At 47.5% G+C, this 23,135-nt stretch overlaps 1 protein-coding gene across 1 annotated transcript in view; it reads left to right on the plus strand.

Annotated features, from left to right (window-relative positions):
* Positions 1–23,135, plus strand: part of usta (uronyl 2-sulfotransferase a) — a gene marked incomplete at both ends in the record, with an annotated part of 196,931 nt that overhangs the window by 87,825 nt on the left and 85,971 nt on the right. The window contains one exon of the mRNA XM_080744165.1: positions 11,839–11,882. Within this exon, the coding sequence (XP_080600291.1) occupies positions 11,839–11,882 (44 nt within the window). The remainder of the gene's footprint in view (positions 1–11,838; positions 11,883–23,135) is intronic.

Genomic DNA, 23,135 nt, shown 5'->3' on the forward strand with positions numbered 1-23,135 from the left:
GCCATTTAGAAGCGCAGACCGTTTCATTTTGCCTGGTGAAATTGGTGACTTCAGTAAAGTAGGGCTTAGCGGAGAACACGTCCCAGAATAGGCTACGGTGGCAGGGAGAGGAAAACCGCACAGGAATGGATGTTAACGACACGGGCGGGAGGAGGGAGCGAGCGGCGTCGCGCTGCACGGCCCAAGTTTTTACAGGACATTCTCTCTTTGTTCGGGGAGAGAGGAGCGCTAGCAGGGACGTGCTGGGCCCCTGATTCAGCCCGGGAAAAAGAGTTGGAGAGGCCCTCATAGCGTGCTACAGATAGAGATCCCTCTCTATAGCGCTGCTGCTGCTACTCAAAGATTTGCCATTTCAGATCATGACAAGTGACAAGCCAGTGGGCCAATTATATGAGTTATATTTCGTCGTTGTCGGGTGGAAACCTTGTATGTCCAAAACCGTTTGTTTTGTATTTATCATTTTAAAAATGATTTAAACTAGTGAAAACAGCCGATCTACAAGCACACAACGCCTCGCACCCGCGAGGCGTTGTGTGCTTGTAGATCTGCTGTTTTCACTACTTTTGTGCGACGGCCTTGTATGATGAAGCAGGGCTTTGCTTTGCGAAAAAAATTATACATTTGAAACTTGGAGATACGAGGTTTCTGCCCGACAGTGACGATTTACTTTGTTGGCCGCCCAGCCCCCAAAATGGAAACAAAGGCCCGACATTTTATTTTTATTTTTTTCCTAATGGCCGGCCTGGACCGGCCGGGAATGAACCGGCCGTTCGGGAGTTGTCCCGCTTTTCCCAATGGCCGGCACGTCCCTGAGCGCTAGGATGGAACGCTCCAAAAACGTGTGCGGCGAGATTATGGGGTCCGGAGAGGAACGTTTGTCTCTTCATTCACCACATCCTGCTGACTGCCTTGGACTCAGTCAATGAAATGCTTCTGGAGCGCTCTGTTTGGCATCTATAGTCGCTGTGGTTGTAGGTGAAAACGTGCTGTGTGCGTGCGTAAGTGTGTGTGTGGAGAGAGCACACACACCCCAGCTACATTAGTTAATCAAAATGAACACATTGACACATTGTGAGCTTGTGGATCTGCTATTTTCAACAAATAGCCGATATACATAACATAAACACCGTAAGAAACACTATACAGTAGAGGCTGGTATATGTGGGTAGATATGGGTTATTACAAAGTATGTATTAGCATATGCATTGTGCATCCTATTATGGCGATACAGTGTACAGTAAATCTTGATTGTAGCATTTATTGGCATGCCAGTCTGAAAATGAAGTAGCAGCGACCTGTTATGGTATGGTATTCTGTTTTTAGTGTTGTGGCAGTGTCAAAATGTTTTTTTCTTGCAAAACACATTTTTGGACACTGCTCCTACAGATTTTGGCCTAAAATCACGCAAAGCGGCACACTGTATCTCTAAAGTCATGTCATCAACATGGATCTGTCCCATTTCCCATATTCCCTCCTGATTGGCTACCATTGCCTTCTAAAGTTTGTGCATGCGACCTGACGGTCGCTTATTAGGGCTGTCACAATTATTACATAATCGTCTAATCGTGATTATTTGACATTATCGCAATTATTTTGTCATAATCGTCATAATCGTGAATGTTGAAAAATGTCCGAAATAGTGGAAATAGCAGATCTACAAGCTCACAACGCGTCGCATCGCGACGCGTTGTGAGCTTGTAGATCGGCTATTTCCACTATCAAAGACATTTTTTAAGTAGTAAGTTGTCAAATATGTCAGTAATTTCTTTGTATATCTACCATGTACAACTTCAAAGCCTAAAAGCCAAACAGAAATGTAATTATCAATTAAATTGTTAATCGCCAATTATTTGAGTGACAATTAATCGTCATGTAAAATGTCATATCGTGACAGCCCTATCGCTTATCTCCCGATTAGGGAGTCTTACTGGTGAAGAAGACATTCAGAAAGAAAAAAACATTTGAGTTATTTATGGATTTGACTCAAATCCTGCACTGGGAGGATGTGTCGTCCACGATGTCGTATGGATGAGATAAAAACACAGCGAGCGACGGGAATGCAGCTGCTTCCACAAGCTGGATCTTGTGACGCCGTAATCCAATTAACCATTAAGCTTACATCCTTGTGCTTAACACAGGTCCACTTACTGTCTCTCCTGACCCAGACATGCATGCACAAGCACACACACACACACACACACACACACACACACACACACACACAAACACACGCAGCTCTCGTTGGGTTTCTGGGTTACGGAGACCCCTAAAAGGGGGGCGTGTGACGCGTCCTAAATTGACATTGACCGTCAGTCTTTCAGACTGTAATCTCATGACACACCTCCCCCTGCAGGCACGTGCACACATAGACATCAAAGGGGGCTTGAGCCCCTGCCCTTTTATCCGTCTGTAAAAATTGTCCTCTCCAGTTTTTACTGTAGTGAAAGAAATGCTAATGCCCTCTTTCCATGCTATATCTGAAGGCAGCATTCAAGAGAATTGCCTTGTCCAAACTCTCCTGAACTTGAATGCAGCATCCTATGTTGAACGAATTGCATTCTTTGTGTAGAAATCCATGCCATTATGTCACATATTGGCTTGATTATGCTTAGTTCAGTGTGGCATCAAGCATTGAAAATAGCAGACCTCCAAGCTCACAACACGTCGCAGTGCGACGCGTTGTGAGCTTGGAGGTCTGCTATTTTCGATGTTTTCACCAAAAGTGCCCTTTTAGAAATTTCAGCCCCTGCCTCTCTAACATTCTCTGCACGTCCATGTCCCCCAGCGGTACACCCACTGCTGTATTCCCCCGCCCCCCCCCCCCCCCCCCCCCCTCGCCCCCAGGTTATGACCTCTAGGTAAGCAGGAACTCGTCCTTCCCAGTCTAGTGTGGAAGAGGCCAGCGGGTCACGAGTCACACTGGTCTTGAATGTTTTGCACGAATCTTTAGACGTGGGAACGTCATATACGTAAGGCGATAAACCTCTAGGAAAGCAAGGAACATCTTAAAGTTTCAGTTTTCATGTAGGTGACAAGGTGGGGGCCTTCCTCCAATCATGATCAAGTGGCAACTTGACCATGATTGGAGGAACAGAAACTGAAACTGCTTCTTTGGTCCAAACATGAACCAGTGCTATCAGAACACAGACCCATTCTGTTATTATTTGAATTAAATTAAATCACTTACCTACCTTTAAAGGGAGAGGTCCTCCAATGACCGTTTACAGTTTAGACATTTAGCAGACGCTTTTAATCCAAAGCGACTTACAATAAGCAGGTAATACATATTTTACTATAATAAGCACAATCTAAAAACAATAACATGGGTAGACCAAAAACCAAAAACCTAAAATAAATACTATCTAGCTTCATGTATGGTCATTGATTGTCATTGAGGGAAGGGGAGTGTTACAGTAGTGCTATGGGTTTAGGTGGAGTCTGAAGAGGTGAGTCTTCAGTCCACGGTGGAAGCTAGGGAGTAGTGATGCGCGGCTCAGGTTTTTTTCATAACCCGCACGGCCCACAGCCCGCACGGAACGTAACCCGCCCGCCCGCGCCGCAGAACAATATACAAATCAACGAATCCGCCCGCCCCGCAACCCGCAAATCATCGTTTCAAATCGTATCCGTTGACTGGCTGGTTATATAACTTAACCGACACAAAGTATTTATAAACGGACTTGTGTGGATGACATCATGACAGAGACATAAGTGAAATCCTGATCAGCGACACACGCTGAATTGTTTGTGCATTCTTCTGCTGTGATCACGTTGTGTCAAATGTTGGCAAAATGTGGTTCGCGGCCCCAACAGGAGCGGAATTGGGACGGTCCTCGCACCAAGGAGCGGAGGAGAAACCTCGCTCCTCTCTGGCGCATTTTAAAACTCGCTCGCTCGTGCTCGTATTCAAAACGTTGTATTCTTATTCTTATAGGCCTACTCTTATTAAGAATAAAAGGCAAATAAGAACAGATGATTATAATTATTTATTTTTTGCACATGAGAGTGGTGATAACCCGCCCACCCTCTGCCCGCCAATTGAGTCTGAAACCTTGACCCACCCACCCGCATGCAGGCGGGTTGGCGGGCGGGTGGGGGCACCGGGTCGGCCCACGCATCACTACTAGGGAGTGAGTCTGTAGTTCTAAGTTCGAACAGGGAGTTTATTCCACAGTTTGGGGGCCAGGAGGGCAAACTCTCTAGGACGAGTGGATTTTTGTCCTGGGGTTCTGTCAGCATCCCTGTGTTGGCTGATCTGAGTGAACGGGTGAGGTTGTAGGGGTTGATCAGGCTTTGGAGGTATGGAGGAGCCGTACCTTTGGCCTGCTTTGAAGGTCAGCATCAGTGTTTTGTATTCAGTGCAAGCCGCAACCGGTCAGTGGAGGGAGCGGAGAAGGGGGGAGACGTGAGAACTTTGGCTGGTTGAAGACCAGTCGTGCCGCGGCATTTTGGATCACTAGGTTTAAGGAGAGGTTTAAGTGCACAATGAGACACATGTTCTCATTCCCGAGGTAATTAGAGCAGTTTTCCTAATGGGGGAATCGGAGAGAAGAATGGGCTACGTCTTCGCTGTGGTTTTTAACCCATTTAGACTGCTTTAACTATTAAAAAATAGCAGATATACAAGCTTGTGAGCTTGTATATCTGCTATTTTTTTTAATCGTCAAAGTTCGAATTTTTGACCCGATTCTATAACTATCTTTTTTAACTATGTTTCTATGTCAGTGGTGCTCAAACTTTTTCACGTGAAGGACCCCCAACATGATGTGTATTTGTCCACGGACCCCCATCTCAAATTAGTTCTAGGGACCCCCCCAGAAGCAAGATTTGCGTTACAAACGTTCCCTTTAAAAATACATATATTCAAAGATTTGCACACATTTTCACAACTTTTTTTTCAAAAATAGCAGAACTACAAGCTTGCAGAGAGCTTGTATATCTGCTATTTTTCACTGGTTAAAGCATTCAATAATTCTAGGCCTAAATGGATTAAAAGTTCTTCAAACTCCTCTCTCTCTGTGTGTGGGTGGTGGGGGTGGCAGCTGTGGGCCTGTTACGAGGCCCGGTGCCCTGGAAAGAATTAGTTCCAAATCCCCAATCCAAGGCGCTAATGAGAAGCACGCCCAGGGGTTCGTCCATGATGGATGACAGGAGAGGGAACTGAGATGTCTGTTTCTCACAGGGTTTCCCGCCCCGCCGCGACCTCAGATGCCTCTCGGTGCGATCTGCAAAAGGCAAGGCTCCCTCTACATTCCTCAAGAAGACGCACTTACACACGCACGCGCACGCACACACACATTTCAATCATTTATTTATGTCCACATAAGGGATACAGTACAAGGACACAAATATTACAAGGTGCTGTAAATAATACAGTCAGAAAATCCTGGACAAATATCCAATCACCACACAGCGTTCAAGGGTACAAGTAACAACGCCTTCGCCATAATATGGCAGTAGTCGCCAAATATTATTTGTCGCCAAATATTATTTGGCGACTACCGATAGTAGAAGAGATTGCACAGAACTGTGCAAGCCGTTTAGCTGATTTTTTTGGCATCCCAAGTTGTTGGAAGCCTCTTACAACCAACCTATGTACGTGTCCAAGGCTGCCAAAGATGAACACAAATAGATTGCACCTATAGCCTAGCTCTGTGATGGTTCGTAGGAGCGGCTGGTATTTAATGACTTTGGTCATAAAGGCTTCCTCTAAGCTAGAATCAAAGGTACAGGCCACTTCAAGAATGGAAACTGATTTGTCTCCTTCATTGACAACAACAACATCTGGTGTATTAGCAGAGAGATGTGCAAAGATTTCTGGATTTTCAGTACAGAGATGAAGCATGGTGGGTTTGACACAGGAATGTTTGTACATTCTCTCTCACACACACACACACACACACACACAAACACACACACACACACACACACACACACACACACACACACACACGCACACACACACACACGCACCTGCATGTACTTGCACAATCGCACGTGCACCATGCGCGCGGCCACACACACACACACACACACACACACACACACACACACACACACACACACACACACACACACACAGACAGACACAGACAGTGTTTCTCAAATATTTTCATGTCAAGGTAAGGACCTCTAATACTTATTTAGCGATGGACCCCCATTGTGTGTGTGTGTGTGTGTGTGTGTGTGTGTGTGTGTGTGTGTGTGTGTGTGTGTGTGTGTGTGTGTGTGTGTGTGTGTGTGTGTGTGTGTGTGTGTGTGTGTGTGTGTGTGTGTGTGTGTGTGTGTGTGTGTGTGTGTGTGTGTGTGTGTGTGTGTGTGTGTGTGCGCGTGCGTGCGCGCGCGTGCGTTTGTGTGTGCGTGGCCGCGCGCACGGTGCACGTGCGATTGTGCAAGTACATGCACGCCTTAAACTGCACGTTTTCTATGTCGGTGCATGCACGTTATAGCTCGGGCCAAAACGAGCCAGATTATATGTCAATGTAAGAGTAATTTGCCCAGAGCCTGACACAGTATAAACAGTACTTACTAAGCCATACAATGCACTTCCAACAGGACTTCATAACTCTACCTGCGTGCTGCGCCAAGTGAGCAAAGCTTTGGCGAAGGCACAGTGAATCATGTGTTCTCGTGTGAGTTTTCATTTGTCACTGGTTTCATCGGTTTGTTATGTTTAAGAGGAGCTCCTTTCAACACTTTGACTTCTTGCGATTTTGATCGCTTCCCATTTATTTTTACTCTCTCTTTTTTTTCTCCCATATGTGCAGGGGCGGCCCAAAGGGGGGGACTGAGTTACTAGGGCCCAAGGTGGAGGGGCATTCATTATTTTATACATTAGCTATTGAAAAATAGCAGATATACAAGCTCACAACGCGGCACTTTGAAAAGTCGTGAAAACATGTGCAAATCTTTGAATATATGTGTTTTTTAAGCGTGACTCAAATTTTGCTTCTGGGGTGGGGGGGGGGGGGGGGTCTGTTATAGAATTCTTTAGACATACTATACTAATAATAAGAGCTCTGAGCGACACACACAGGGCTCCAGGGTGCGAGCTATTAAGTCGCATATGCGAGTTAATTTCATAAAGTGCGAGTTAAAATTCAACCAGGTCGCACGAGCGCGACTTGAAGGAGGATGAAAAAATCCCCGAACGAGGATCTCTTCTCTCTCTCTCTCGCTCCCTAGCTCTCTCTCCCTGCTCCAGTCCTTGCCCCTCCCCTCCCCTCCCCTCCCTTCTCTCTCCGTCTCTCACTCACACACACACACACACACACACACACACACAGACAGGGTGAGGAGAGATGGGAGAGATGCACACACGGACACAAGCTAGCGTCGCATGGGCTCCTCACTTCTCACGTGGAGTCACACAGACAGACTCTCTTGCTCACTATGGATAGATCTCAGTCATTCTCACATACCTTTCTTTGTATAACCCTGCTTTTTCTGTCATCTCGAACTGGATAATTTATATGGGGCTGTGGGTTTTTTGCTATTAGATTAGCTTGCTTTGATTAGCAATCGCTCGTGATTGTTTTCAACCGTAGGTTACATTAAACCTACTGTTACTGTGCGCATTGGGGTTGAAAACCGCTGTGGCTCATTAAATTCCTCAGTGCCCAAAATGCGCATTTTCACTTCAAAGACAATTAGCTGAAATTAACGGCACCTGTAAACTTCTGTCTTTAGCGTAGCGTAGCGTGTGTGTGTGTGTGTGTGTGTGTGTGTGTGTGTGTGTGTGTGTGTGTGTGTGTGTGTGTGTGTGTGTGTGTGTGTGTGTGTGTGTGTGTGTGTGTGTGTGTGTGTGTGTGTGTGTGTGTGTGTGTGTGTGCGTGCGTGCGTGCGTGTGTTGGCGTTTGTGCATGCCCAAGTGAACGTTTTCTGTTGATACTGTATCAAGATAGCTACTTCCCAGTATCTCCTCTTGAAACTGACTTCTACTTAATTCACTCCAAAACCATAAGGACATTTTTATTTTTCTATCCTGAATGGCAGCAGGCCTATTATGGCATATACTGTAGTCTAAGTAGTGCAATCATGCAGCTGAAAGTCAAAGTTCTAGGTATTATATTGCCTTTGTTAGCCTAGACCAGTAAGACTCCCTAATCGGGAGATAAGCGACCGTTGGTCGCTTATCTCCACAAATATCACAACCTCCACCTCTCACGTCATACGGGTAGCCATAGTTACACCTGGAATGTTGAATCTCCATATATGGAGATAACCTACGCATCACACAAAGTCTGACCTCACCAGCCCATACTTGGGCATGGACGACTTATATCTCCATATACGGAGATGGCCATATATGGAGATACGATGACATCACAGAGTCCACAGCTGATGATGTGGCGTGATGTCATACAATACACAAACAAGCCCTATATAAAGGGGCAATTCTCACCAGGGAAGAGAGCATTGCCTGGAATGCTGAATCTCCATATATGGATGGAGATAACCTACGCATCACACAAAGTCTGACCTCACCAGCCCATACTTGGGCATGGACGACTTATATCTCCATATACGGAGATGGCCATATATGGAGATACGATGACATCACAGAGTCCACAGCTGATGATGTGGCGTGATGTCATACAATAAACAAACAAGCCCTATATACTGATGCGATACGATGACATCACAGAGTCCACAGCTGATGATGTGGCGTGATGTCATACAATAAACAAACAAGCCCTATATACTGATGCGGAGATATGAGCAGGGCAAAGGTGTGACGTGTGACCGACCGACCGACGGACGGACGGCCGGTGGAGGTTTTCATAGTAAACTGCTCCCTGACGGTCGCAATAATTGTTTTTTTTTTTTTTTTTTTTTTTTTACTTATGAGCATCATCAACATTATATTGAATATCGAAGGCTTTCCTAATATCACAGCCTTAATGCTGACCTATTTTGTCAGCTACTGCTGCTCATGCAGAGAAACCTGAAGTTCAGATTAAATTAACACAACCATCATCAGCATGATAAGGCTTTTGATTGATTGATTGATTGATTGATTATTTTATAAGACAAATATGGAGAACAGTACAAGTATAGCCAATAGGCTACAATAGAAATGTAGTACAGTACAAGTACTGTTAAACACCCTGCCTAAAAGGAACAACCCAAATAAGTCCTTTTACTGTCTTTTTTACGTTGGAAGGTATTAAGGCTATATATTAATACCACGCTATAAAAAGAAAAAGGTGGTGCTACCTAATTTCAGGTGGTGCTACCTAATGAAAAGGTAGGTGGCACCAGTGCTACCTGTGAAAAAGTTAGTCTGGAGCCCTGGACACACATGTGTGCCGCTCAGAGCTCTTGATTATATTGTAATAAAATATTGTTCTCATTGCACTCCACTCTCTGGAAATTCAACTTATTCATATTATTATTAGTATAGTATGTCTAAAGAATTCTATAACAGGTCCCTGGAACTAAATATTTTGAGATGGGGGTCCGTGACCAAATGCATATCATTTTGGGGGTCCTTAACACGAAAAGGTTTGAGCACCACACTGACATAGAAACAAAGGTTTTTCAAAATATTAAAGACTTTTCACGATTTAAAAAAAAATAGCAGATCTACAAGCTTGCAGCGTGAGCATGTAGACCGGCTATTTTCACAATATTTATCTGCGGAACCGAGTCGTCACATTAAATGTAATGCCTACAATTCCAAGTGCTTGTCAGGGTGGGGGTCCCCAGTTCAAATATGTTTATTTTGGTGGTCACTGGCTAAAAAGGTTTGAGAACCCCTGGTATAGAGCATTAACAAATTCATCCACCAGGGGCATTGACAACTCATTCTTATGACTTCCTATCTAGCCAAGCTTTATAAACTATATATTTTTTCAAGAGGAAACAATAAAATAAAATAAAATAAAAATAAGCGAATATTCGACTGTGAGCTTGTATATCTGCCATTTTTCAATAGCTAAAGTGCCCAGGGCCCAGAATTTGGTGCGACACCCCTGCATATGTGTGTGTCTCTCTCCCTCTTTCTCTTTCTGACGTTCTGGGGTTTTCTCATTCTCTCTCCTCTCCTCCTCCTGAGGTGATGGCAGGCACAGCGTCTCTGTGTCTCGGAACAGGCGTCGCGTGCCGTGGAAGAAAAGGCCAGTGTGGTACAGCCTGGGCCTGGATTTGGAGAGGTGACTGAAAGGGGAGCACAGATCCAATGGGTTAAAGGCAGCCTTGAAAGGCTCCCATTGTGCCCCACACGTCTCTCTCTGCGCACTGTAGGAGATGGCTGGAACTTGGGATGTCCTGATCACGTTTTTGTTTGCTCCCGATCCCGAACACATATTTTTTCTGCCCATTCGATCCCGATCCTTCCTGATCCGATCTTTCGGCAATGCATTAAGGAAAAATAAAAAATACTTTCATGTTGTCCCTTAAGGTTTTTATTTTATTTTATTTAAATAACAGTATCCATTCTATCCAGTCTTCTTTTTTCACTTAGTGCAGAATTGTATCAAAACAAATAAATAAAAATAAAGCTCATCAGCTTAAATCGTTTTAAATATATAAAGACAAGGTGTTTCCCGATCTTTTTCTCCCGATTCCGATCTTTTGAAATCGGCCCGATCTCCCCGATTTCCGATCTCCCGGCGATCTCTCCTCTCCTCTCTCTCTCTCTCCCTCTCTCTCCCTCTCTCTCTCTCTCTCTCTCCCCCTCTCTCTCTCTCTCTCTCTCTCTCTCTCTCTCTCTCTCTCTCTGTGTCTCTCTCTTTATAATATGATGACACTTTATGAGGCTGTGAAGACCCATTTTTATTCAACTGACTATACCAGTAAGACTCCCTAAGCAACCATCAGGTCGCATACACAAACTCTAGAAGGCAATGGTAGCCATTCAGGAGGGAATATGGGAAATGGGACAGATCCATGTTGATGACATGACTTTAGAGATACTGTGTAGTGTGTACCGCTTTGCGTGGTTTCAGGGCAAAATCTGTAGGAGCAGTGTCCAAAAATGTGTTTTGCAAGAATCAGCCTCATGGTGGCGCTAGAAGAGGGTCATGTGAGAAATGAGGGGTGGGGGTTGTGGTTTGGCAGCCAATGAATGTGTGTGCTGTGCAAAGTTCGGCATGGATAGGGGCAACGGTGGCGATATGAGTAGGGGAAAAGTGTGACGTGACGGACAGACTGACTGACAGACTGACAAACAGATTGACATACAGCCGGTGGAGGTTTTGATAGTAACTGTGTTGAAAACACATTTGTTTCGAATGCATTCTATCACATGGCGTTTTTACCGCTCTCATTTGTTCAGGTCATTGTTTTTTTCTTTATTTCCTGTTGTATTATTACTCAATTGTGTTATTTTACCCTGTTCAACTTGTTTATATTGTGTCCACTGTACAGCACGTTGTGAATTCGTTTACTTTTATAGTAGGGAGAAATAAGGGCCGAATCGTTACGCGTTGGATACAAGCACCACATTTGGTACAGATGTCCCTTGGGTCATCCTAGGACATCCTAGAAGGGGTGCCCAAAATAATCTTAAACAGGAAGTGAGTTATGGACAAAATTCAATATGGCCGCCTAAACTGTTGACCATTGACTCAAAAGACAAAAAGAATCTCCAAAAAGCATAAGATTTGGCACAGCGAGTAACGATTTGGCAATTTTTTGCCCTTATTTCCCCCTACTATTACTAGAATAGCCAATCTACAATCTCTACATGTCGCGACGCAGCCTTCGAATTTGGATGTTCTTTTTCTCCTTCTGATTTTGGCCATTGGCCAGTTCTCTGACACCAGGGTCAAAGTGGTCAAAAAATGCTTGCACTGAGAATCCTGAATTCTTTGCTTCCTCTTGTCTTCGCAGGTGAATCTACATTTCTGGACGACCACGGACCTCCAGTGCCAAGGGTGAGTCTCTCTCTCTCTCTCTCTGGCAGGCACGTGCACACATAGACATCAAAGGGGGCTTGAGCCCCTGCCCTTTTAACAGTCTAAAAAGTGCCCTCTCCAGACCATGAATGCAGTTTTTACTAAGGTGAAAGAAATGCTAATGCCCCTCTTTCCATGCCATACTTGAAGGCAGCATTCAAGAGAATTGCCTTGTCCAAACTCTCCTGAACTTGAATGCAGCATCTTATGTTGAAAGAAGTGTCCTCTCTGTGTAGAAATCAAGCATGGAAAATAGCCGACCTCCAAGCTCACAACGCGTCGCAGAGCGACGTGTTGTGAGCTTGGAGGTCTGCTTTTTTCGATATTTCCACCAAAAGGCCCTTTTAGAAATGTCAGCCCCTGCCTCTCATTCTCTGTACGTCCCTGCCTCTCTGGCCATCATTAAGCATCTCTCTATCTCCTCTTTCTTTTTTTTTACCCCTCTGTCTCTGTTCCGTCTTCTTCCAGCACTGTCTATCCTCTCTCTGATGTTGTGCCATGTATATGGAGCCAGTTCAATGCAGTCCAGGCAGGATACACAAAAAATACTTGGTGGCGCGCCACTGTCGCACACCAGAAATAGCGGATGTGCTGTACAAGCTTTTTCATTTTTATTTTCCACGCGTGACACTGCCACGCAAGGGCACATAAGCGTAACAGTTAGTTCTGTATGGAGGGCTGTCACCATTATGACATTTTACGTGACGATTAATTGTCACTCAAATAATTGCGATTAACGATTTAATTGTGATTTTGTCAATTACATTTCTGTTTGGCTTGTAGGCTTTGAAGTTGCACATGGCAGATACTGTATGACACATATGACACATAAGCTTAAAGGAGTAGTTCACCCCCAAAATGACTTTTTTTCCATTGATTAGTCACACCATGGGTATTAATAATATTATAATATTATATACCAATAATATTTTTAGTTTTTTGTCGCATTCCTAAGACAAAAATGTGATAACAATAAATTTACCCCCATCCGGAATCGATGGGGGTACATTTTTGTCTTAGGAATGTGACAAAAACCCAAAAATATTATTGAACTCTAGTCTCCATGGTGTGACTAATCAATGGAAAAAAAGTCATTTTGGGGGTGAACTACTCCTTTAATATACAAAGAAATTACTGACATATTTAACAACTTTATACTTAAAAAAGAACGTTGATAGTGGAAATAGCCGATCTACAAGCTCACAACGTGTCGTGAGCTTGTAGATCTGCTAATTCCACAATGTTTTACTTAAAAAAATATATATGAACATTTTTCAACATTGTTGACAGTTATGAAAAATAATCGCGATTATGTCAAATAATTAGACGATTATGTAATAATTGTGACAGCCCTATCTGTATGAAGGAGCTGTGTACTACGAAGTCGCTCTAAATACTAAATAGACCCAGCGCCTCGGCGCTACAGTAATGCACGCACGCACACGCACGCACGCACACACACACACACACACACACACGGAGCCCTCCTGACACAGGGGCCTTGTCTTCGTCCAGCTGCATCCTTCCTCTATGCCTCCATTCTCTCTTTCTGCCGGGAACTTCTCCTCCGTCAGTCCTCTGACCCGCCACTATCTGTGTGTCCCCCACAGAGCATGACATAAGAGCACAGTTATCCAGCGTGTAGGGCTGTCACCATTATGAAATTTTACACCACGATTAATTGTCGGAACTGTGGGTCATGACCGAAAGTATAAGGTCGCGGGTGCAAGCGGAGGAAATGGGTTTCCTCAGACGGGTGGCTGGTATGGGGTCCTCCCTATGTTCCCCAGGTTCTATGTTCCCCACTTCCCCCCCAAAAAGGTTCTATGTTCCTGTAATGAGCTTGAAGTTACTGAATGCCCTTTCACCTTTTAAAGCACTCCTCTAAGCCGCCCGGAACCCTCCTCAGGTCCTAAGCCCAAGAAGTTACCAGATCTCTTTTTAATAACCACTGTCACTGTCACTAACACTACACTATACCTTTAAGTTAACACAAACAGGTGTTATAACCTTTCTCATTTGTATAAACCTACTATTACTGTATATGCACCTATTACTGTACAAATACAACTTTCTCTGAATAAAGACTGAACTGTCTATGAAACCCTCTTTAACTGGTGAATATTATTACTATCTACAGCGACTTTATTTTATAGACCAAGAATATTGCACCTTTCTTGAGAAATGTAGACCATAGGTCTGGATGGAGAATGCCAAAACCACAAAGACAATATAAAGTGTGAAACTGTTACCTTGTAGCTTTCTCCCAGGGACTGTTTTTTGGAGAAAAGCAGCTTGACTTATTTGATACAAAAGAGCCCACTGCGGACAAACTGTCCGTCCGGTTAGGGTTGGGAATTTGTATTTTATTGTCTGCCAAGCATACCCAACTGACACCTGCACGCGCAGTGTCAGTCACTGAGAAGGTGAAAGACTTTTTAAATTAAGAAAATATACTTGTTGATTCTTACCAAAAGTCTAACTCAGCTCCAACAGCCAGAAGTTGCTTTGAGTGCCCTGAGATGTTAACACCTCTTTCCCATGGAAGCGGAACTTCCCCGAAGGGAAGTTAAAAAGTCAAAACCTTAAAAGTTGTAAACTCTAGACAATGAATTCAGACAGACACCAAGCAAAAGTGAATTAAAAAGCTTTAGTGAATAAAAACAGTTACAAATTATAAGCTCACCAATACAGAAATTGGCAATGAAAATCAAAAAGAAGTACAGTATGTGTACTTAACTAAACAGAGTCAAACTCTCTCTAAGTAGACAGAAAAAAGAACTGCACTGAGCTACGGATACACAGCCTTTTATAGGGTGCTCCGCTACAACATCTCAATAGGGTTACACACACACAGCTTCAGTTTAGCACACACACATTTGGCACGCGCTTGTGCACGTACATGCATGAACATGCACGATGTTTCGCAATGAAGACAGTTGAAGGCCAGACCAACTCCCCAGTCCACGTGAATTTGGGGAGTTCTCCGGTTCACATGTTAGAAGTCGACATGTTGCCCTTTACTCCCTCAGGAAGCGCTATCTCATGTTGGCAATAAGAAGATAACGGTTCGTTAGCGCGGTACAGGAATGTCGGGGAGTCGATGATACAGCCTGGCACCATCTACAACCCCCCCCTTTTTCACCCCAAGTCCAAGGCCGTGCCTCGCAGGTGCAGGCAACGAAGCGGCTAGTGTAAACAGTATGTCATGTTCTGACTATGAGTACATTCAGTTTTTAACCTTTACCCAATGTCAGTGAAGAAACCACGTACATATGTAGTTCTCGCATGCACATACAGTATATCAGAAATACAGCATACATTATACAGTATATCAAAAATCAACAGCCTATGCTTAAAGGAAGCTTTTCTACATTTGCAGTATATATGCATCTACAGTACTAGCACACTAACTGCTTAATAAAATGTATGTCCCTTTTTGTTGATTAACATATGGAGAATATATTGGGCCATAACATTACTTCTTCACCAGCTCACTGGCGAGGAACGTGGTTGCGTTTCTCCTTCCTCTTCCCGGCCTGCTTCTCCTTTGGGGCAGAGGTCACAGGGGTTGTAGGTGCCTGGGCTGGAGCCTGCACTGGGGCAGGTGCTGGGTACAGAGGTTGCAGGTTTTGCATGGGATAAAAGGCCATGTGAGGCCCAAGCTGTGCCACCGGAGCTTGCATCTGCTGCAGAGGTTGTTGTTGGGGTGTTGGCGGTGGTGGCATGGCTTGGCGATCCGCAGTGGCAGTGGGTCCAGGTGACTGCTGTCTGTCTGAGCCCACAGATCCTCTGCGCTTCTCCTGGCGGTTGTCTCCCTTGCGGCGGGCATCACGGTGGTCCCGGTCATTGTAGTATGGTTTGAAGGACCTGGGTGCCACACCCTTGGGGTCACGAGCAGGTGCTCCGGGGCCCCTAACACCCCCTCTGGCACCATGGTTCTTCTCGAGTGCAGCCACAACATCATCGGATGGCCACACTTTGGGGTCTCGAGTAACCTCTCGAATCCCCTGGGAATTCTTCTCCCATTTTCCCCGGATCATCCTGGGGCCCAGGATGGTTTCCAGGATGCCGAAGCGGTTTCGCCCTGCTGCCTGGGTCTCGATAGTTGCCCACACTTCGCCAGACCGGTAGCGTAGGTTGTTTTGCATGACCCTGTAGGTGGTCACGCACACAGGAACGATGGAGCGCCAGTTGTTTCCCACCAAGCGGCTGTAGATCACCGACCGCTTGATGGAAACAGTTTTCAGCAGCACGTAGGTCTCCCAGTTGGGTGTCAGGAACGGATCTTTGTTGGACATATGCCCTCTGCGAATGCCCACGATGTCCTCCCAGACCTGGGGGATTTTCAGGCTGTCATCGGCGATTTTAGCACCTTTAGTATTATACAGCTGCATTCTGGGCATCCCAGCCTCCTCGTCCTCGTCGTCTTGGGTATCGGCAGGGGGAGGAATCACCACCCTCCAGACTGCCCCTCCTTCGAGCCCAGAGGGCTCAGAGTGTTCATCCATTGGAGCCGGAGTGGTTGCTCCACTCCGGTCCTCCTCCGGTTGGCCCTCGGAAAGTAAGTCATTTTCCTCAGGATCCATGGCAAGAAGATTGTCATCGTCCATGTCATCCAGGCTGATGATCTGCTCTTGTCTCTCGCTGGCCATGGCTAGGTCGTAGATGGGTTTAAATTCTTCACGCAGAATATTAAGTGCCTGAGCAACGTCCATATAACAGCCAACGGGAGTTATGACAAGAGCTAGCCTGAGGGGCTCCTTTTATGCAGCGCCTCAGGCCACGGCTCCTCCTCATGGGAGGGGACGCCCCTCCCTCTGAGCTCCTCCTCTCTTTGCACACATCCATTTCAGCATGTCCTTGAGAGCTCTGCCCACGCCCCCTAGGAGGCCCAGGCGGTACAGTACTGAGAACACGATAAGCCATCCCAGTAACATCAAACAAGGGATAGCCCATTTGAGCACACCTGCTACAACTCTCCAGGAGGTCTGAAATACAGATGTGACTTCTTCGAACGCCTCTATAGTCCCTTCCTTTACGGACTCTCCTATGTCGATAGCCGCATAACCTACTATTGAGGTTAACAGAAATGTGGCCGACTTGAAATCACCCCAGCCGGTCCTAGGCCTTTTCCGGTAATCCGCCTCAGGCCATCGGTTAGGGTGACACGTACCATTAGTCATGTTGACTGCATGAGTTTTGGGGTACACGGCCTGCATGGAGAATGTTCGGGCCGTCCATCCGATCCCCGGATTCAATGATGGCCTCCCTGAGACTAGGTAATCAGATGGGGGAGCCCATGGCGTGCCGAAGTCCATGAACACTGAATCACATGGCCCTAAAAGGGCTCCCACCCAACCAGCCTGTCCACAGGTGCCATAACAATGGCAATTGCCTTTGCCGTTGTTGTTACAAAATGGACCGTTGGCAAATTCCCAACGATTCAGTAGGTACGCATCGGGCGGCCAGAAGTAAGGAAACCCCTTGTCCAAGAGCCTAGCTGACACAGAGTCAAGGTGTCCACACCGTTCAGTCCGCCCTGCCCAGTCTAGGGTGTCCTGCTTCGGTCCTAGTGGAGACGTAGGGTAGGCCTGGTAGCAACGTACCAACATTGCCGGTGCCCCGACTCCCTCTGTTGGGTTGACAAACTCACTTTCTTGTCTTCCTATCACAGGCCTCCACCTCCAGGAATCATATTTTTTCTCCAACACAGGAGAGTCATACCAGTGCATGTTGTTCCATGCATGCTCCTGGGGAGGAGGATTGCGTGTGACATAGTATCGTGCCACCATTTTCTTAGCGTCACAACCTATTTCGGCAGCTTGGTCCCTTTTAAGGGGGCCCCAATTGATCCATGCGACCTCATGACCATTGTCCTCGGTCACGTGGGTTATGGTTCTGGTGGAAGCTATATCCACCATGGCAGAAGTTGCTTCATCCACATGGGTTGCTGGATGAGTGTCTTTGGTTGTACACTGGCTTTGATCTTCCAAGGTACAATACTGCTTTCCCCTGATACCATATGTAGTCTGAGGATACGCTCCCACCTGGGCTCCTGTGGCCTTGTACGTAGGTTCCAACCCCCAGCGCATGATAAAACCAGTGTCGGTTTTCTTCGCTAATATGAGGGGTGGAGGAAGAGAGATTTTTCCTTGGTTCCGATCGTCTTCTGGTAGTCTAGAGAACGGCTTTTGGGGGTCTTCCCTCTTCCAATCCAATATCCATTCCCGAACAGGCCTTTCAGTCTTGTCCGGATTGATATTAGGGTTCGGCCTGGTCTCTTCTGGAGGATCTTTGTTATTTCCCCCCAGAGTGACCATGAAGGAGCCCGGGTAAAGAGTAGGGTTGGCCCCTGATGTCCCTTCACCCCGCCCGATTAATTGGCGCCATGAATACAGTTGGAATCCCAAAACTTGGGCCGCAAACTGTTGATGAAGGAACATCTTCAGCCTTTCCTCCTCTGTGTTCCCAGGTCTAACCCAGCACTTATCGAGGAGTTTCACTTCTTCGTTCGTCAGGCCCAAACCCGCATAGTTTTTTATGTTGTTTAAAGGCCCTTCATGATCCCATTTACCCCACGAGGTCTGTGAGGCTGTCAAGTCAGGGAACACCCTAAACCTCCTCAGCATAGTTCTGAAGTCTACTCTGCATGAGGATTGACCAGGGATTATAGTCCCATTCGTGCGGACAGTTAGGGAGTCACGTGGGATCCCCATCCGTTTTCCTTCACGACAGATGGGTATTAGTTCCCCCATCTTGTTCGCTAGGCGTTTGATAACTTTCTCCACCGTAAGTCCCCTCCATGGGAGGTCGGTGGGGTCGAGCTTGGCTGCTACACACGTGAGCAATGAATCAACCACCTTGGTTCCCCATGGACCCTCTATTGCCCCAACCTGGTCAGCTGATAACACCGGAGCGTCCATGTAGTATAGAGTTTTCCCACCAGCGAGCGGCCGATTTTTCATCCACAGCAAGCCGGGTGGGTAGGAGTACATCTTCTTGCCTGGCTTGGTAACCCCCACAATCCACTTAAACCATTTGGTAGTGATTCTGTGGGGACAGCCACCCGCTTGGTCGGTGACCGGTGGTGGCTTGTAGCCAGGCGTAGCCCTCCTTGCTCTCGGGGAAGAGGAATCATTCCTCAGTGGTGACACGTAGCTCAGCAGCGCTTGGAGTTCCCTCTCAGGGGACGGTGGCCAAACAGTGAGCAAAGTCACTTTTTCAGCGGCTATATCCCCTTCCAAGGCTAACTCTCTGCGATGTATCCGTAGTTCCACCGCCTCGGCTCCATCCACTGAGGCATCGGAGCAATTGGATATGTCTTCCCACAGTCCCCACTCCTTCTCACTGCTGTAGCGAGATCGGGCAGTGACCGTGGTACATTGGTATACTTTTTGAATCCCTTTGGCCAGTTTGACGCTTGTAGATATCTCACCGACAGGGTCAGATGGGTAGACTCTCAGTACTACCGCCCCCTCTGCCCCCTGGGATACCTCGTCTACTTGGTCACTGAGATCCTGCCATGTGATATGACCGTTACAACCATGTCTAGGTTCAAGCACCCAACACTCAGGTTCCATGCTGGCTACTGAACATTCTGGGGGCTCACCCCAGCCGCCTGCGGGCGGGCTACTGCCCCGTGCTGTGGCCTTATAATTATTATAGGCCAACCACCGGTCAGTTAGATTTTCAGGAACACAGGGGATAGGGCTGGTTATACGTGCGTATACTACCGGCACCCCCTCATGCTCTCTGATAGTTGGGTCTCTGAATTCCCATTCCGTGCGAGTCTTGGGGTACCTGAGGGCCCTTACGAATCCCAGCACCATCACCACTGCCATTATCAGAAGGGTCCCCTTCATAATGTGCCTGGTGATTAGGTTGGTGATGGAAACCTTGGGCTTGCGAGCCATACTAGGGGCAATCCCCTCGGGCTCTGTTACTGGTTCCCCAGACTGCACGGTTTCCTCTTCTGTCGAGGATATCAGGCCCTCTCTCGACTCCTCAAGATGCGTTGAGCGGGCCAAGGTGATTGTCCTACCCATTCCAGGAGCCTCCAACAGGGCTATACGGACCAGGCGGGCATCCATCTCGGCTTCCCCCCCTCTCACTCTCTCTTACCGGTTGGATTACCTGAAAGAGAGAGCAACAAGGTTAGGGGCCCGCCGTGGAACAGCATCAATTACTCGGAATCCTTTGACCTTCTCTCCTTTTTAAGGGAAAGGCCAGCCAAAAACTTCCATAGAGTATCCCCCTTAGGCCCCAACCCTGCACTGCCCTGGAAGTGCACCCTGCGTGGTTTGATCCGTGAGACCCTTAATGGGTCTCCCACCACTGGATTCTCGGTACCAGGGGTTATGTCCACAGAGATCCCTCTAATGGGATGTGGCATAGCCCCCACCTCCAGAGTGATTGAGAAAACCACGAATTGGTACTCTCCCCCTCCGGCAGGCCGGATAGTAGACCCCACAGCGATAGGCTCACCTCCTGACCCCTTGCGGGTCACAACGGGGCCATTCCTCACCAGGAGTTTGATTGATAAGGTCTCTCTGAAACCTTTATCATTTAACTCCCCGCTGACTGTGGTAAACCAGTCAGGTGTATCGCCATCTTTAGGCATATCTGTTTGGAACGACACTGCCACCAGGCCAGGGATCGCCAGAAGGGCCCTGGCCGCCAGCATCATACGAAACAGACTAGCACAGTCAAGCAGCAGGTCCATCCCCTTGATATTGCTAGCTTCGCTAGGCAACTGATATTTGGGGAAAAGCTTGGCTCGCTCCTCCGTGTCCTTCACCCAGAAAGTATCTGGACCACGGTTTGAATACAACCTGGATCCCCTGGAGGGCATAGCCCTGGGGAAAGAGAGGCTGAGAGTTCGCTCGAGGGAGGTTTCCATCAGACTGTCCAGATTCTCCATGCTGCCCTTGAAGGTGATACCTCCACGGCCGTGGGCTCCTTTGCGAACCGGTGCGTCACCGGCTTGCAGGAAACCACCGCCCTTGGTCAGATGGATACCTGAGTTCAACTTCACTCCCTCATGGTATTTGCATTTGGCCAGGGCGAAACCTAGCCATGTGCATGAGCAACTGGCCGCTGTTTCAGCGGTCATGACAGGATAGGCAGCCAGAGCAATGCGCGGTCCGTACAGGACGTAGCACCCCGGGCATACCAACGCTCTACATCCCCTGGGTCCTTCTTTAGGCCCAAAGGTAAAGGCCTCGCCACCAGGGCGAAGGAGAGGCTTGCTATCATGCGGCACTTGGGGCGGGCGGTTGCGAGATGGACCCTGCCACAGCAGGTTGGTCACTGGGATCAGGCATAGCATGCACTTCCCCAGACTGTGTCCATACCTTTGCCAGAGAATGGGGTGGCCCGCAGGCCCCGCCACATACTCTGGTTTAGGTAACCATCCATCCTCTGCCATATCCAGGCTTGGATTATGCACCACTGACCTCACCGTTGGCATGAAACCCTCTCTGGCCAACTTCACCGCTCCATCGGACACGCCTAACCAGGCGCTGGCACTCTTTCCAACTCCACTGTCCCCAGAGGCTGGGGACCGTCCTGGCGCTACACAGATCAACACTTTTTGTCTGGCGCACTCCAAAGCAAAGGGCATCTCCTTACGAGAACCAACAGTTACCTGCCCCATGCCTGGCGCAACCTCTCCATCCCTGACTAAGGGTGTACAACCCGAAGCTTCGGCCATTTCTCAGTGCTCACCTGGTCTTGCGAACTTGGTCTATATGAACTATTCCCGAGTTCTCCAACCTAAGCCTATGTGGGCCAAGGATCTCAGCAACGGTGTCTTTTGATTCACACTTCTTGCTGGGGTTTCCTGGCAGGGGTTTTCTCAGCACCCAAACAGCTTCACCTGTGGAGAAAGGACAAGAGACACCCGTGTTATCTTTGGACACACATCTCTTCTCCTCTCTCCCAAGGTTGACCGATTGGTGAATTTTGAGAAGAGGAGAAGGCTCATCCCAAGAGCTCTCCATGCCCTCTTTAATTATCTGTTCTTTCACTGAGCGAACAGCCCTCTCCGCAACTCCGTTAGTCTTAGCATGGTACGGAACTGAGTATTCCACCTGAATACCCTCATCCTCCAGCAAAGACTTAACGCTAGTGTGCGTAAAATAAGTCGCATTGTCCATTCGCAGGGACTGTACCCCGTTCTCTTCCCGTAGGAATTGGGATATACAGTGGCAAATGATCGCCGCAGTAGGTGTCTTAATAGGATACACCCTTATGGCACCAGGCCCGTTATCAGCGATAACCAGCCCGTGTTTGTGTCCTTTCCGCGTTGTCTGGGACATAGGCCCAAACACATCGGCAGAAAAATTCGTGCCCGCTATGGGCACCGCAATTTGCCCTGGAGGTACAAATTCCGGTTTTGTGCCCCTGACTAGGGCACAGCGTTCACATGCCTTACGCACTGTGATAGCTCTTTGCCTAGCTTTTGGGATCAGCAAATCCTGCGTCCGCAGGTACTTGAGTAGCCTTTGGCTGCCCACGTGACCGAGACCCACATGAATCGTCCGGATTATGTGGTCGGCCTCGTCTTCGGGCACTTCCACCACCTTGCCTTTGCCCCACGCCATCGGCAGGGCTAGGCGCAGGCGTTTCAGCCCAACTGCGTTGGCCAGCTGTCTGCGCTGGGCCAGGGCATCCACCTCCCGGTTCCCGGTGAAGTGGATGCCTTCTCCATCCGTATGGCTCTTAATCCATTTCCACGAGAGCCTCATGTTTTTGGATTGCTCTACTATGAGAGCCCAGAGTTCACCATGAGCCATGGGGCGGCCTGAGCTTGTCTCGTAGCCTTTAGCTTCCCAGAACTCTAGGTTCTCAGCCCCACCTTGGTAGCAGTAGTCACTATCGGTCACGATCAACAGCTTGTGGATATGTTTACCCCTAGCTGTGATAATTCCCTCTAGTATGGCAGTCACCTCGGCCATCTGGGCCGAACCGTCAATCCATCCTGAGGATGATTTCACGGTCTTGTCCTTGTGTTTAAGGACAAATGCCCATTTGGCCCGGTCGCCGTCGGCCTTCTGCTGGCTCCCATCAGTGTACAGGACCCAGGGGGGTTCCTCCACGGGGGCCTGGGGCTTAGGTTTTGCTTCGATGGGACATTTGGTGCCGGTGGTTATAAACTTAACCCGAGGGTCAGTAAGCATTCCGGCCCAGTGTCCCCACCTCTGCGACATGGCTCGTGACCCTGAGATA

Source organism: Nannobrachium achirus (assembly GCF_963921795.1).
Source record: "Nannobrachium achirus genome assembly, chromosome: 16".
Classification (NCBI taxonomy): domain Eukaryota; kingdom Metazoa; phylum Chordata; class Actinopteri; order Myctophiformes; family Myctophidae; genus Nannobrachium; species Nannobrachium achirus.